Genomic DNA, 16,420 nt, shown 5'->3' with positions numbered 1-16,420 from the left:
GTTGCGCAGCGTGAACCGAATTAGACTATTTCGCGCCGACGGAAACGTGTTACATAATCCCGCTACGCGTTTGTGTTTTCCTAGCGAGGCGCATCAGATCAGGGTGGCTATATAAAGTATATGGCTTTGGCATCAGCTACTCTGTCGTCTGCATGCTCCGGTTTGAAGGGAAGGAAAAGAAAACACACAAGAGTGAAGAGAATATCGGCAAAACCGGCGGCGCGTTACGCATTTGACTTCTCCAGAAGCAGTCGGCCAATCACGCTCGACGTAAAGCGCTGTCGTGAGCCGTATTACGCTCTGTAGGAAAACAGTCATGCTGGTTTTCTTACTGGTGAGTGGACGGCGTGTCGCGCTGGGCGAATCACGTCGCGCGCGGCACAGGAAACCTGCTCCTAGGAAAACCCGGCTTTATAGCTCAATGATACCAGATATGTATTTTGTTTTCTTTTCTATGAATATTAGTGGCAGCAGCTGTTCCATAATCGATTTTTTTCATTGATGCTTTCCCATTCTGTTGATAGATGACACTACCAGTCCTGATGTTTAGAAGTCACTGAGCCTTAAGCTTTATTACTTATAGCTCAGTGTTAGAAGTTAAAGGGCCCATAATTTAGTGAGGGAAAAAATAAAAATTATCAGAGCGGATCCGAAATCTGGCAACATCGGTTTCTCTACTCTGCGTGTCGGTGTTTACATAATGGCGGTTGCTCACGGGTTTGGTAATCATGATCTTTCAAATAAAGTGAGTGGGGTTTATTAATCATTTCATTGCAGTAATGAATAATTTAAACATAATTTTAATTTTCCATGAGCTCCATTGGCTTGCAAAATATATTCTTTCTCTTGAATATCCATCGATTTCCACGAGTTGCTTAATTCCGCTACGGAAGTGGATCAAAATTTCATTAATTTACAATGGAAATTGAGGGAACAGCTATAGTATAATCCCTTTAGGCGATGTGTTGGCGATTTTTTCTTTGGCGAGAAAAACTCGAAAGCATGGTGAGAAGTCGCCAGGAGTGAAACGGAGCTTTTGGGACATCTTTCTTGCCGAAGAAGAAAATCGCCAAAAAATATGCACTATGACTGTTGTAAAACGAAAACAAATATTATTAGAAGACCAAACCATATTGGACCAGATACGGGACTGAAAATAATAAAAATCAGGACTCTTTAAATAATCTTTTAAATAATACAACGGGCAGGGCAAAAAATGCTTCCTGGGTTCAATAAAAACATGGTTGCAGGATTAAAGGTATAATAGCTAGTATATAAAAATTAATAAAGTTAATAACCTTGTGGAATAGACAACGCCAGAACAAAAAGTAATTGTCGCCAACACTATCGTTGGCAGGGTTTAAGCTATGGTCACATTTTTCGCAAAATGAAGAAGAAAATCTTAGAATATTAAAGAAAGTAAAAGCTAGGGTTCGAAACGAGTAAACATCCAACCATCAATCATTAGCATTATAGCATTTTGCTAAAGTTTCCCCCCCCCCCCTACTTTTGCTGTTTTGCGAAAGGAATTTTTTACCTAGCTTAGCCCTGATCATTGGTGGCATATTTTAAAATGCTGTTGGGTGTTCTTATTGTAAAGAACTTGCTTCTGACGTTCTATGCCCGGATCCAAACCCATGGACTTTGATACTTGATGGTAACCGTCATATTGGAAGACGAGCATCTTACCACTGCGCCACTCGGGGGCCTGCTAGTAACCCTAGCAAATAGTACCGAATCAGGCCTGATGAACAAATAGTTGACAAGCATCAGTATACTCTTTATTAGGAATTTACCATCGATTGCAGCATTTCCCAGTGGCGAATTAAAGTTTTGTGAATCTAAAGTTTGGCCCTTACTATCCATTGTCCTTGAGTGATTTGTGAGGTTTCATACAATTTAAGATGGGATGCCATATTGTGGGGTAAGCAACAAATCAGTTGCTTGGTATCCCAAAATTCATCCCTGAAGCGAATTATCATTCCAGCCCTGTGTGCGAACCACTTGTCACAACTGGGATCTCAATGAGTACCATGAAGCAATCCAACGCAGTTGGAGTTGCAATTGAACTCTGAATAATTAAGTTTTAATTTGCATAGAATATTTAACAGATTTAAAAATTTTACAAATTCTGAAAAATTGATATCATCAAGTTGTCAGTTCACATCTCCGATCAGTTCATTGTAGCTGGATGTTTGAAGTAGACTCTTCCATTCTTTCACCATCATTTCTTTTCATCACTGTGGAATCGTGATGCAGCAGTAGTGGACCATGCCATCATTTCATCATAAATAGTAAGTTGGGCATCTCGGAAATGAAGTTTACTTACCAATTGCACTGGATTAGCGTATGCAACGACATTAGATGACCTTGAGCAGACATCTAATTACCTGACTTGTGATATGTAGGTGAGAATTATTCAATTAATGAGAAAAACTTACTTTAGAGCATTTATTTTGGATGGGATGGTCTATTTCAACCTGCTGCAGGCCGGATCTGTTACAACCCATAAGCTCCCTTTTACTCTGAAGCCAAAATGTATGTAGATGTCTATAATAAGTGTCCAAATTTGTTTCTTTTCATCACTTTTATGAACCTGGACATTAACACAATCGTCTTTAGCAACATATTTGGTCAGATTGGTTTTAATATTGATTAAAAACCGTATGGAAGTAAGCTATGTTCAATCGCACAAAGGTTTCCCAGCAACTTAAATGGCAAAAGAGCTGAAGATTACATTGAGGTGCAGGACCCCAAGTGTTTTTTACTGTGCCTTTTCTGAAGTTAAAGACAGGACCCCTAAGCTACCCTTCACGAAATGTACTCGATAACTAAGATTCTGTAAGCAACCTTGCTTACAAAGTCATAGCCTACCGGACCTACACAGTGGCGGCCGTTTCATTTACAGTTGTACTAGTTGTTTCTTCCCTTTTTGATATTGAGACTCATGCTTTCAAACTTCAGGCTTGATTCCAATTAGCCGAACAAGAATATTTAATTTTCGTCACCAATAACAATATCAATACTCATCTAATTCCGCTTTTTACAATACAGAGTGTTATGTACAGAATAAAAGTAATTTCGCTTGTCAATATGAATATAAGTTAGCTAGACAGCTGGTGATCATTATTTTAAGCTCCAGAGTTAAGCATTTGCTTGCAAGTTGAAACACTTGTAATTGGAGGGGTATAACTATTCCATAGATACAGTGCTACCTCAGTTTTTGTCGATAACCCATCCAAAAACAGTGGATGAAATCCGAAACCGATGAAAACCGAGGCAATAATTTCCATATGAATCAATGTAAATCCAATTAATTTGTTTTATACACTCAAAATAATATCAAAAACATATTTTATAGAGAATAAATATAATGTTTAATATTAAAAGCAATAAGAAATTAATACAAAATGAATATAAAAGACTAATGTACAGAACACAAATTTTTTGGCCCGCAGACTCGTCCAAACTCTCACCTTCGCCGTGCCTAGTAACACTGTGTATGCCAATGTGCCTCTTGAATTTTTCAAACCAGCCTCTACTGGCCTTCATATACTAGCACTCATCCCAGGCATTTTCTTAATGAGATTGATATACAGCAGTCTGGCCTTTTCACATATGATGGCAGCCTCTGAAACAGAATTGCCATCTAATTGTTTTTGATTCATCCAAATTAATAATAACTGTTCAACATCTTCACTTGCTTGTAATCTGTGTTGTTAGCATATTTGCGCATGCCTTTCGCTACATTAGCCTCCTTTATTGCTCCCTTATTTGCCACAATGGAACTTCTAATGGATGGCGACTTACCGTACATGTGGCCAATTTCAGCAATCTTAATGCCACACTCATACTTTTCAATGATTTCCTTCTTCAACTTCATTGTGTTCCTGTCCTTTTTCTTCAAAGGTTCTAGAAACTTTCTTTGGTCCCCTTTGACTAGACACGCTAGGTGATGCTCACACAACAAAAAACAGCGGCACTGAGCAGGAGAATGAAAATTAGCCACGAAGGCGAGCGGGTGTGCCAACAAACTCTGAGGCAACCGATGGAAACTGTGACAAATTTTTCATGAAAAAATCAACAAAAACTGAAACACGATATCCAAAGTCAACCAAAACTACAGTATTACATGTATTTCATAACATGTATAAAATTTCATAAGTTTTTATTAAATGAATATTACATATATTCTCTCTTATTTTTCTAGTCCGGAATATTCAGAGCTCTTGATCCCGCTGAGCTAGACAGATTAAATCCAGATGAGAGAGCCAGGTAAGCTTCTTTCCCTTTTATTTTTTCACTTTTCTTGCAAAAGGGAAAAAACTGGGGCTCCTGCAATAATTTGAGCATGTTTTCCCCCCTTTTTTTATGGTTTCACAGAGTTATTAAATTGTTATTCATTTCAGAGATTTCTGATGACAAAATACAAAATATTTGTTTTTTATTGCACTAATTGGTACTTCTAAAAAACTAAATTGTGTAATGGGTTTTTCCTTCCAATTCAGAATCAAAGAACTCACATTTGGTCATTTACATGCGCAGTGGTGATTGAAGTTCTGTTTTTTCTTTCACTTATTGACGCACAATGTGAATATGAATATAAGTTAGCTAAATGCAGTGCCGTCTTGACGCATGGGCCCACCTGGGCAGACTTTCACGTCTATCTCTGCCTATGTGTTGTGTCAAAAAACTCAAGTTATGCATTTCAATATTAAAATTCCTGTTATTCACTGATTTCCATATAATACTTAAAATGACAATATTATGGACAATAAACAGACACTCAATATGATTATTAAGTATTTCTCTACTTTCTATAAATTATTTTAAACAGTATGTGTTTGTTTTTACTTAATACTTATTGGCATGAAAAATCTTTTTTTTTTTCATGCTGTTGGATTCTATTCACTACCATTTTGGTTGTTTTCGACCTCCCCTTTAATGTACATATTAAATACATATGCTTCACCCTTGTTTTTTTCTTAGGATTGAATATAAATTTTATAGCTTACCTGTTATTTTAGTGTTTTATTTTTTATGATATTGTGTAGTAATACAATTCAGAAGGATAAGTATTTTCCCCTATTCAAATAGGCATTTGCACATGCAGTTGCATGAGAAGCATAAGGGGCATGAATCCATGCATGCTTGGATGGTGCTCATTTTATTGATAGCAGTGATTGTCTCACAAATTCTCCTAGTGGAATGGAAAAAACGTTATTTCAGCTCTTATCAGGTATTTAATTTTTATTTTTTGTGTGTGTTATTCAGTTATATCTGCGTGATATATCTTATATTCAGTGATACCTGCTGTCGTTATGCTGTCATGTAGGTAACGTGCTGGACCTTCGTTGGGATGGATTCAGGTTCGAACCTCATTGACAGCGCAGTTGTGATTACTGAAGTTTGTTTTCTGCAGTTTTTCAACTTAAGAGACGTGAATGCGAGCTTGACTCCCATTTAAAAGAGCCTCTCCACAGGGAGCAGGCAAACCTTCAATATGATACTTATATAACACAAATATTCAAGCATTTACCATCTTTACTTTAAAATATGGAACATGAAAATAACGGCACCAGCAAGGATACAAACACAACTCTGACAACATAAATGCATTGTGGCCGTGCGTTATACCTACACTCATACAACCCATTCTGACATGTACCTATTCATTAGAAATTCTGCAGAGGAATGTAAATAAGGTATATGTATGGTTGAGCAATACCTCGATAGCAATATACAGCAATATTACTCGGTTGAGCAATATACAGCAATACCTCGGCTTACAATTTTTTTTTTCATGATATTTCTACCTTGGCCTAACAAATACTGATTCGGCTAATGAACATTTTAGCCAACATGATTCCACACGCCCGCTTAACACAGCAGCATTGTGAGCCAAATTTTCACATAATCGTCAGTATCACTGTCATTCATCAAGCGTGATTAATTTATTTCCGTCTCAGAATCACTTTTCCTCTATTTCTATTTCAGAGCCATTTCACCTAAAATAAATTATTATGCAAAGTGATAAATACATTAAACTCAAATTCGACACAATGTGCAAGTTTTGCATATTGTTTATTCAACAAACCTTTTCAAGCAATGAGCTTGACAAAAGGTTTGTTGCTCTTGTTTTTCTTTGCTATAACATCTAATGAACATGATTGCATATTTTTTTGTTTCATTATAATGTTTTCACTTTATGCTTTTAACAAGCATTGTTACAATTATAATGAGCTTGCTAACACCACCTTAGAAACCAATGCTGCCTCTATTTACTGCATATGTAACTAGTTATGAGTTTGTAGATAATGAGAGTCTACACGTGAAAAGTAACCACAAAAATGTAATTCTCAAGTTCCACATTTGTTATTCGCATAATAGAATGTATGCACAGCTGATGTGAATTCAACAATTGTATCTGTGTTTAATATTAAGATTCTATGAAGTCTCTTGTGTTTTCCACATCATTGTCCCCAGGGATTATAGTAATTATGGTTGATCCATGTTTTGAAATACAGTGATTTAATTAACATTAAGTTGCTGAATATTTATAAGTTTGATGTAATAGTGACTGAGAAAAGAGTTTATTTCAGGTGTGTTATTCTCCTGTTATTTTGGAAGGTCGTTATATTAATATATCAAATGTTTCAAAAAAATCAAAGTTTAGCGCTTCCAAAAATTTTATATTGTATTGTGTTTTACAACCAAAAACTCTTATTTTGTTATGTTGCAATGAAAATGTATCTGGATGGAAAAAAAATTCACTATGTACTTTTTACTTATGAAAACATTGCATATGGCCTATATTAACCTACGTTTATTTTTCATTACATGCAGCAAAATAATAAGTTCACTTGTCTGTATATTCTCTCATTGAGAAATTAAGTAAAATCGCACAATAAAATTTAGAATAAAACTTTAAAAAATCTATGTGCAGGAAGTGGAAGTGTGCCATCATGTAAGAAAATAAAACAGAATGGTAAGCAAGGTTTCCTGTGATGGTGCTAGTTAACAAAGTGTTTGTGTGTTATTGTTTTCTGTAGAAGCTACACGATGCTTCATCTTTTAACCATGTATGCTTCATACCCTTTCTTCTACAAGCATCGAAGGTGAAAGTCAAACACATTTAACGACAGGTTTTTCCCATTTCTTTAAAAAAACGGCCTGAGTTGTGTTTGGTTGTTGTAATGGAAATTGAATGATATTTATAGGTTTTTATATTAGATAAAAGATAACATAGGGGGAAATAGAAAAAAGTATTTGGGACCTGCCATACTAGTCATTAGAATGGAAGGATCACTATAATAGACGGGCATTATAAGGAGCAGCGATAGAGTTACGTGTAGGGTATGATATGATCATCATAGTGATAGGGGGTTTGTTTTTATGAAACTTTGTTTTAGGGGACTTGTTCTCTATATACACTTCTGATGCTTGATTAGCCACAGAAGCTGTGTGTGGATGTGTCATGCTCTGATTGGCTGCGTTTAGTGGTTGCTACTAGACACCTCACACAGCCAATCAGAGCGCAAAACATCCACACAAACCAGTCAATGAGATTCTTCTGTGGCTGATCAAGCCTCGGAAGTGTATATAGAGAACAAGTTGATGACACTTGATGTATGAACCTTTTCTTGCTTGTCGGTTGTCACTGAGACCTACGTCCAGTTAACCTCAGACAATGTCTGCCATAGATGCAGGCAAAACGTTAGGAAGAAAATGCCTTAGACCATGGCCTAATAGCTCGGAATTACAGACTTACTGATTTAGACTTTACTGATACTACAGACTTACAGAATTCACTGACTTACAGACCAATCTATTAATTTATCACAAAAGAAATGAAATGCCAAGTTTATTTCACTAGAATTTTGGCTGACTTGTGGTAGTGATATTCATTATTTTATATTGTATGTGTTATCAATCCAATCATATTTTCTGTAGTAGAAACCTGTTCTATAAAATAAATAATAGAAACACGAATAGCTAATTGACACCATGTTTCCTCTTACTTTTATTTTGTAGAGAGTTTCTTTGATTGGAATGTGGATCATTCCACTTGTAATTTCCGTTGCTCATTACTGGTGGCGTTTTGTCTTCCTTTGGATTCTGTTCACCAGCCTTACATCAGTAGTTGTTAGTCGAGCATTAAAGAAACCTATTGCTGGTATGACTCCAAGGTGAGTAGAAATTTTTTTTTTATATATAAATTAATTCCATATAATAAATATCAAACTTTCCAAGTATGCATTACTGTAATGTTTTTGATTGATTTCACATTTTAGACTTTTAGAGCCGTTAATCAAGTATTTGTACTTAAAAAAATATTTGTTTTATTTTTTGCATTAATTTTAAAGGAATAAAAATGATTTTGTGAAAGAGTATGCTGCATTTTCAAATTATTTAATATAATGATTATTATTATTCATTTATCTGGAAACTTTCTTGCAGATTAGTGTACAAGTGGTTTTACCTCATCTATATGATCAGTTATGGCTTGGGAGTATGTGGTTACATGATCGTTCTCTTAACGTTACTTGGTGTAAACTTGATGTTCCGCACTCCTCCTCAAGCATGGATGGATGTTGGTTTGATGCTTCTCTTTTATGGCCTCTACTATGGTGTGCTGGGTAGAGACATTTCAGAAATTATAACTGATAAAATGGCTGCTACAATTGGGGTAAGTATTTAGATTTTTGAGATTTCTCATCATACTTATTTTTTTTTTAGAAATTTTGAAACATCCCCCAATGCAGAGATCAGAAGCCACTGTTATAATGTTTTTATTTATGGATTATGAAAAATTTGTTATTAATCACTTATGATATCACTTTCAGTATTATACAACATCAGGTATGCCTAATCGACATCTGGAAACAAACGTGTGTGCTGTATGTGGAAATAACATTCTAGTCCAAGATAATTCAACAGCAATAGTTGAGAAAACATACAGTCTTTCATGTGGCCATATGTATCCTTTATTTGTCTTTGATATATATTTATTACATGCACATTTTTTATAATAGTATAAGGGACGTTGTGTCGGAGGTGCGTCTCTTTTTCGTGAGGTGACGGAATATTCCTAGACACTTGATATTGGAGGGGTTTCCAATAAATGCGCGAAACTACGGAACTTAAAGAAGAAGCCTTTATTTCAAAGCACTCAAAACACACAACCTTCCAGGATGGAAGTAACATTCCAACTCTCTCTCTCTTCTCTTGGAAGATAGATTTTCTCTTAACGCCTTCTTTTAACAATGTATAAACAAACAAAACACATTATATGGTCTAAGGCCACAGAGAGTCAGTAAAAATGTCCATACTGGAAAAATAGATTTGTTACAATAGTATATTAAGCAATACATAATTATTTATGTCCCTTGAAATAAATGTTAGAATGATTTTCTGGAAATTGCATCATGAATTAAAAATATGTATTCAAATTTAAGAAACAAAAAAATTAAATTTTACATATTTCTTGCACCCTTGTGCTCAATTATTCACGCAGTGAAAATATACTGATGGGGAAAAAATTATAGTGGTTTTTGTGCCTATGAATTCTTTTTTGCCTCTAGATGGAATTGCAATTCTTGACCTCTTGTGTTCCAATCATTTCAATGTAAACTCCGATTTGATTCTTATCCTCCTCTATTTTCTATGTGTTGCGTATCTAGGAGTGACAATATCCATAATCATGATAGGTAGTAATTCGGTCTCAAATCTCCTTTCCTCTTTCTTTCACTTCAAATTTATATGGAAGGCAAATTCTTTTTTGTGGTTTTTTTTTTTTTTTTGCTATCATCATGGTTCATCTTTTGAAATAGGTTTACAAAAAAAACAAGATAATATATCACCAGGGTTGGGTTTTTGACATCAAATACTTCTTTTTTGACATGACAAGCATCAAAAACTGGTTTAAACTGTCAAAAACCTGAATGAATGCTTTCTGATAATGTTTTGAACACAATAGGTATATAAAATGATGAAAAACTTTTTTTGTATATTACAATGTTTTATTACTAACATTAATTTATTACAATAATTAAAACAAAATATTAATTATAATTTGCAATTTTGAATTTTCAACACGAGTCTAGAACAGATAAATAAACCATAAAATTATATTTTATAAGCTATTTATTACCTGTGTTCAATTTGCTAAGTGGAATAAAGCCACTTATTCAAAATATGTATGATAGGGCATCAAAGTTAGGTTTTAGGCTTCAGAAACTAAATCAGTATTAAAGCAGTCAAAAAATTATTGTTAATGTTGTCAAATAGTTTTTTTTAATCTGATAGATATGCTAAATAGAAAACACTTTTATGTAGATTAAAGTGTTTTATATTCAGAATTATAATTACTGAGAAAAAAAATCTATTTTGATATTTTACATTTTCTGATCTGCCCAAAGTTTTATTCCATGTAAAAATTCTCACACAGAATCTGTTAATACACAAATTAAACTCATTTATTTTCATCTAAAAATTTCTTAGAGCTCAGGGTGTATAAATACACAGTTTTACAACCAAAGCAGAGCCGACAGGACTTGATACCCAAAGCATTTGTTTTGTACATTTAAATACAGCTTGAATTGGAAAACCATTGCATTATAAATGCTAGTAAATATATCATATAGTGCAAAAGTAAGAATAACTAAGTTTGACTAAGGATAAGTTACAGGAGTTTCTTAAGCTTCATCTTTAAGCTAGCATTGCCAAATTAAATGACATTTTAGTTGACATCTTAATGACATTTTAGTTGACATCTTAATGACATTTTTGATTGCTAGATATATTTGAACCGTGGTTTAAACCATCAAAAATTGCAGTGTGTCAAAAACCTGCCATCCCTGTATATAACCATGATGTAAATGAGTGTATTTTCTGAAGCTAAAACTTAATTTGCTTATATATATATAAATTTATGATATTGACAAACTTATTGCTTTTGCTTTTTGTTACTTTTCCTTTACATTTTAAAACTTTTAGCTTCCACGAGTTCTGTATCAGAGGATGGTGCATAGTTGGGAAGAAGCAGACTTGTCCATATTGCAAAGAAAAGGTGGATTTGAAGAGAATGTTCTGTAACCCGTATCCTTTATTTTCATGCATATATTCTTCCTATTAATTTTTTCACAACCTTTTCCATGAATTCTGTAAAAACTACATTTCAGAATGCATTTTATTTACACAAGTAAATATATGTTTCTTTTTACAATGCAGGCTCAATGTGATCATATTAGTGGGTTTTTGATAAGCATAGGCAAGATTTTCTCAAGGTTGCAGAGGTTTATTTTTTTCTTTCTGGGATTTTTTTTAATGCAAAAATAACCGCAAAAAACAGCTACATTAGCAAGAAGAGGGTGTCGAAACCAATAACATCCATGTTGATAACAATAAGAATAACAATAAGTTATTAACTGCTGGAAAAAAGAAACCCCAATTATAAATGAGATGACATATGTTTTGTGTCGTGTAAAAAAGTAACCTTTTTTTTTTTCTTTTTTACACTAAACAGGTCACGAAAAAATAAGCTTATATTAAAATTTCTCCATTCTAATATTGCATGGGCTATTTGGGCTGTTTCATTATCATGATCAATGGTGAAATAATGACCAAACAATCTGGAAATCATTGCAATAGCAGTGAAATCCTATATATCAGCCTCTATATTGGAACATTCCATAATGATCACAAACCTCTTGTTAACAGAGACTTGCATCCTGTGAAATGGGGCTCTTCAATATATTTCACTGCCTAATAACAGACACTCCCCGTTAGCAGAGATATTATTACTCACTAGCTATTTTATCAGGTGCTGCCCGGGTTTCCTTCATACAATGGTAGCATTACTGGCAGCATTGAAAAAGTGACAAACAATTGTAAAGGGATAAACATGTCTGAAACATATTGTTTGGGAACTACGGTAACCAAAGTAAACATTCCAAAAGTCATTGTTGAGACTTAAGAACCATTGTTGCTCGACAGTTTTTTTTTCCCAGCTCTGGCAAAATTTTGAAGTATCCTATCGTTCAAGTCTGTTTGGTATATATGCAAAATTTGTCAACGATGTCTAAATTTGTAGATTTGTGTAAGGAAGGTAGACATGCTGAAAATCAATTTTATATACAAGGTGTTTCAAAAAAACCACCAAAATGAAGGGCAATTCAAACATACGATAACAATCCAGAATCACATGAACACGGGTGTGTGCAAACGCCATTTGAAAGCAACAGGCATTTAAAATAATATGTAATACAAAGATGAAGAAGAGGCTTTCTACAATAATTTGTTTAGGAACAATACTACTACTATAGTAGATTCGCAAAGTTTTTGCCAGATGCTCTGACAAGCGCATCAATGCTCTATGGACCGCCACACCTCAAAAATATCAGGTGTATGTTGATATATTGATGTATATCGAACATGTTCTGCTGCCTGAACGATTCTTCCTATTAATTTCGCAGTGACAAAACAGGTGTTTCACGCATGAGTCCTTTTAAAAACCCCATAAGAAAACGTCTATGTGGGGAACAAATCTGGTAATCACAATGGCCATCCAAGTGGTCCACCATGACCAATCCAGTGCCCAGGAAATGTGGCCTGCAGATGTGTTAGGACTTGTCAGATGAAATGTGCCAGAGTTCTTTCATGCTGAAACTTGACATGGGAATGCACAAACACAAAAACAGTTCAATATTTCAGAAATTTTTGCAAGAATGTTAAATAATTGCAACTATCGAGTCTTGAGGGCATAATGTATGGTTTAGTAGCACTTTTATGTGCATAAAACCACCTTGCAAATCCAATGCACTTGCTGTAGTCTCCTGATTCCAATGCCTGGACACGTTTTACATAATAGGGATATAGTCTTTCATTGTGCACAATGTGCCAGACAGTCGAGAGAAGGATATAGTTTCACAAAATCACTCAAGTACTTGTGGCTGGATTTTGCTTCTCTTGCAGGATGCTATCTTCTGCAGCAACTGTCCAAGTTGTTCAGCTATGACCAAAATCCATGTAGGCAACAAACCTTTTTCACGCTATCCTATTTCATGATACATTCACACAGCTTCTCGCCCGTTGCACCATAAATCAGATGCATATCAACTATTTTATTATCTGTGCAACAATGCATACTCTTAAAAAATCTATAGCTTGACTGAAGACTTTCCTCACCTCATGTTCTTGTTAGAAAATGCTGCTTTTGAAAGTTTAGCACAGCAGTTTCATGCCAACCAATAAGCTTCGGCACGTGTGTTTTTCCCCCCATGCTTGCTACCGGATGCACACACTTGCATGTGTTCAGGATTGCTTTACACAACAACTCCCTGTAGTGGCTCTGTATGGTATTTGTGCACCTATGTTCCTATGTGATTTTGAATCGTAATCGTATGTCTGAATTGCCCTTTCATGTTTGGTGATGGTTTTTTTTAAACACCCGGCATATAGATTTTTAACCCTAGGAGTGTTCATTGTTGAGAATTTTCTTATTTTATTTTCATAGGATTTCACAGGATCATTTAATAATAATACTAACGTGATCGTCACACATTCCCAAGGGATCAGCATGATCCGTCCAGGGAATTTGTTAGTGTTAGTAAACATCCATGCCAGAACCGGGATTCGAACCCAGACCTGCACAGTGAGAAGCTAGTTCTCTAACCACTTTACTGCCAGGCTGCATTTGATTTCACTTTTTTTTTTTCCTTCTAACCTGTGTATGGAGACAATTCATTTTAAGCTGTTGGTGTAACTGACCCTGTACTGTACATGCATGTAAACATTTTTGTTCTTAACTTGTGTAGCTGGGAGAAACCACATGTATTCTATGGGAGCCTTTTGGACTTCATCCGGTATCTTGTTGCTTGGCAGCCTGTGATATTCTCTGCTGTTCAGTTGATAAATTACATCCTAGGACTAGAATAGTTTTGTTACTTCGAATAGTACATGTGAAAATTTTCTATGTATTTGTAAATTATTGTTTTTTATCTTGCCGTTTTTACATTTTGCTTGTTTAAAAAAATATATCTAATTATACATATATATATATACATATAAATTATTTGTTCAAGAGAAGTTAGAGGCTTATAATAGACCCTTTTTTTATATTTACACACATTTTGACCTCTGGAGTGAAGATGGTTGTTTTATTTAAATATGGTGAGTCCTTGTCTTTGCGAATCGTACCTAAAGCATTTTATTTTGTCTATAAAAACTCTGGATACATGTTTGCCTGAAACTTCTCAAAATTCTGTCGTCATCTTACTATTTTTACTCTTTTATTTTATGAATTAAAAAACTAGAACAATAAATATCAATCTTTATTAGGCTATTGAACTATTGCCTTCATTACACTTTTGTTCTACAATAATTTTTTGTAATGAAGTCTTTCATCAAGATAAGTTCTTATTAAAGTAATTTGTTTTCGCTCATTGTAAAACTTTTATTGATTCTGAAGTTTAAGGAAAGGTTAGAGCAAAAGTGTGTAATATCGTTACTATACATTCCTATAGTTTTCTAAAGATGAAACGTCAAGTATATTTATTACTACCTGGAATTCTAAATTGCCAAAATTCTTAAAGTTGTTAGAATTACTACTTAGAGATTATTTCAATTTCAGTGAGTCATCAATATGACATTTGACATCTTTAGATGCTAATCTCTTCTTAGATCAGAATTTCTGAAAACTTTTGTTCTCTTGTCTCATTTTTCAGAAATTTTTTTTTTCTCATTGCCTCTTAACATTTGGCCAACCCATATATTGGATCCTATGTTATACCATTAACTTCTACCATCTCCCTGGACCATTCCATCACTCCCCCAACACCCGCAATGTTTCCCACTTTGAGAAACCTTAGATTATATATATTTGCGAGTCATCAATCAATAATAAATTTATCTGGTGAATATTAAATACTGCAACTTTGTAATTTGACTTTAGACATTTAAAAAAACCATATTAACATGGAATAATTGTCATTTAAAATATAAAGTACATATTTTTTAACATCCACAATTGAAATAAACAAAAAGTACTCTGCTAGGACTTGCATTTTGGTATGCCTAGTTGTAATGTATTGAAGCACATGCTATGACATTTCCTCTTTTTACTTGCCTAAAACTTTGGGAAACCTTAGGCTAGATATAAAAGTTACCAATTTTTGAGTTGTTTAGTTGTGGTAGTGAATAAATGAATTTTTCTATGTGGGATGCCTTATGGGATAATTATTTATTTATTTTTTATTAAAGCTACAATAAAAATCATTCACCATGATTTGATGTATTAGTTGAAAATAAATAGGTCTATGCAGAAGAAAAAACAAATATTTTTAATTTAAATCAGATTTCCTATAAATTGATTGTTAGATCATTCATACTGAAGCATGATACACAATTGAGAATTTTTATCGCAACTTGTATATTGGTGTCCAGCAGTTAAAAAATAACTCATGTCGTACTTCTCTCATTTCCATTATAAATCGATTGAAGATTTGATTCCTTGTTCAATCAAAGCAAGACAGACAAGGGCTCACTGCATTTCATGTTTAATTGTAATCATTGTAAAGTTTATATCTAGTCTCAGTAACTGTAGCCTTTAGAATTTCGACATGTTTTTTACATTTGGCCCCATTTGAATCATCTCATTTTTTGTTTCTTTTCTAATGAAAGAAATGTGTCACATTTAGGAGATTTCTTCATTGTTTCCTCACCCTTTAACGTTTTATGAATGATCTGAGAATTATATATTTTTGAATCAAATAATGAATCAATAGCTTTTGTTGTTATCAATCATTTCTTTTCTTTTTGTGTAACTTTTTTCCCTTAAAATAACTCTTGGCTTTTTTTCCACCTACCATGACATCTTTAGTCTTCTGCTGGAAGAAACTAAAATTTTTGTTAACTCTGCATGTGTATTTTCCTGGATGAAGAAAAATATATATTGCACTTCACCTAAAAAAGTTACTTTTGATAAAAGCATCAAGGAGTGCCAAATCGTGCAACGTCATTTATTTTCTTTGATTGTCTTTTGAACATTGTTTTTAATTAAAAATTTATTCTTTTATTATATTTTTTTATTTAGCTTTTCTTCTTTACATATAAGTTATATAAAACTATGTGCTACTTTCCTGAAGATGCTTCAGCTGTTACACTCAGTGTTCTGATGCAGTTATTGATTTAATATGTTTCATACATGAGCATGACAATACAGGGTGTTTCAAAAATAATCACCTGATTTGAAATGTGTATATTATGAAAAATATTGAACATACAGACACTTAAGATTAATTTCATATTACATAGCTGATCATAAAGTTTTTTTCTACAAACCAAATTAAAGGTGCTCAATATGTCCACCTTGGGATGCACAGCATATGTCTATACAGTAGCCAAATTTGTCCCAAACTTT

The 16,420-nt window shown here is 33.9% G+C and overlaps 1 protein-coding gene across 1 annotated transcript; it reads left to right on the top strand.

Annotated features, from left to right (window-relative positions):
* Positions 1 to 610: 610 nt before the first annotated feature.
* Positions 611 to 16,100, top strand: LOC149070180 (E3 ubiquitin ligase RNF121). Its single transcript, XM_089249385.1, has 8 exons — positions 611 to 745; positions 4,211 to 4,275; positions 5,098 to 5,239; positions 8,035 to 8,189; positions 8,461 to 8,689; positions 8,847 to 8,980; positions 10,999 to 11,100; positions 13,818 to 16,100. The coding sequence occupies exons 1-8, from the start codon at positions 701 to 703 to the stop codon at positions 13,936 to 13,938; spliced, it is 993 nt and encodes a 330-aa protein (XP_089105511.1). The 5' UTR covers positions 611 to 700; the 3' UTR covers positions 13,939 to 16,100.
* The last annotated feature ends 320 nt before the right edge of the window (positions 16,101 to 16,420 follow it).

This window comes from Pholcus phalangioides, unplaced genomic scaffold (assembly GCF_987345545.1).
Source record: "Pholcus phalangioides strain wild (caught in Gottingen) unplaced genomic scaffold, Ppha-v1.0 ptg000022l_1, whole genome shotgun sequence".
Lineage (NCBI taxonomy): Eukaryota > Metazoa > Arthropoda > Arachnida > Araneae > Pholcidae > Pholcus > Pholcus phalangioides.
Note: the sequence above shows the minus strand (reverse complement) of the source record. Positions and strands in the feature narration are given on the sequence as shown.

Excerpts from the sequence above, each read along its gene's own strand:
- LOC149070180 (XM_089249385.1), top strand. The coding sequence starts at position 701 with ATGGCGGTTGCTCACGGGTTTGGTAATCATGATCTTTCAAATAAA. Across the intron at positions 746-4,210 it reads ATCATGATCTTTCAAATAAA|TCCGGAATATTCAGAGCTCT; the intron begins GTGAGTGGGGTT and ends TTATTTTTCTAG. Across the intron at positions 8,690-8,846 it reads AAATGGCTGCTACAATTGGG|TATTATACAACATCAGGTAT; the intron begins GTAAGTATTTAG and ends TATCACTTTCAG.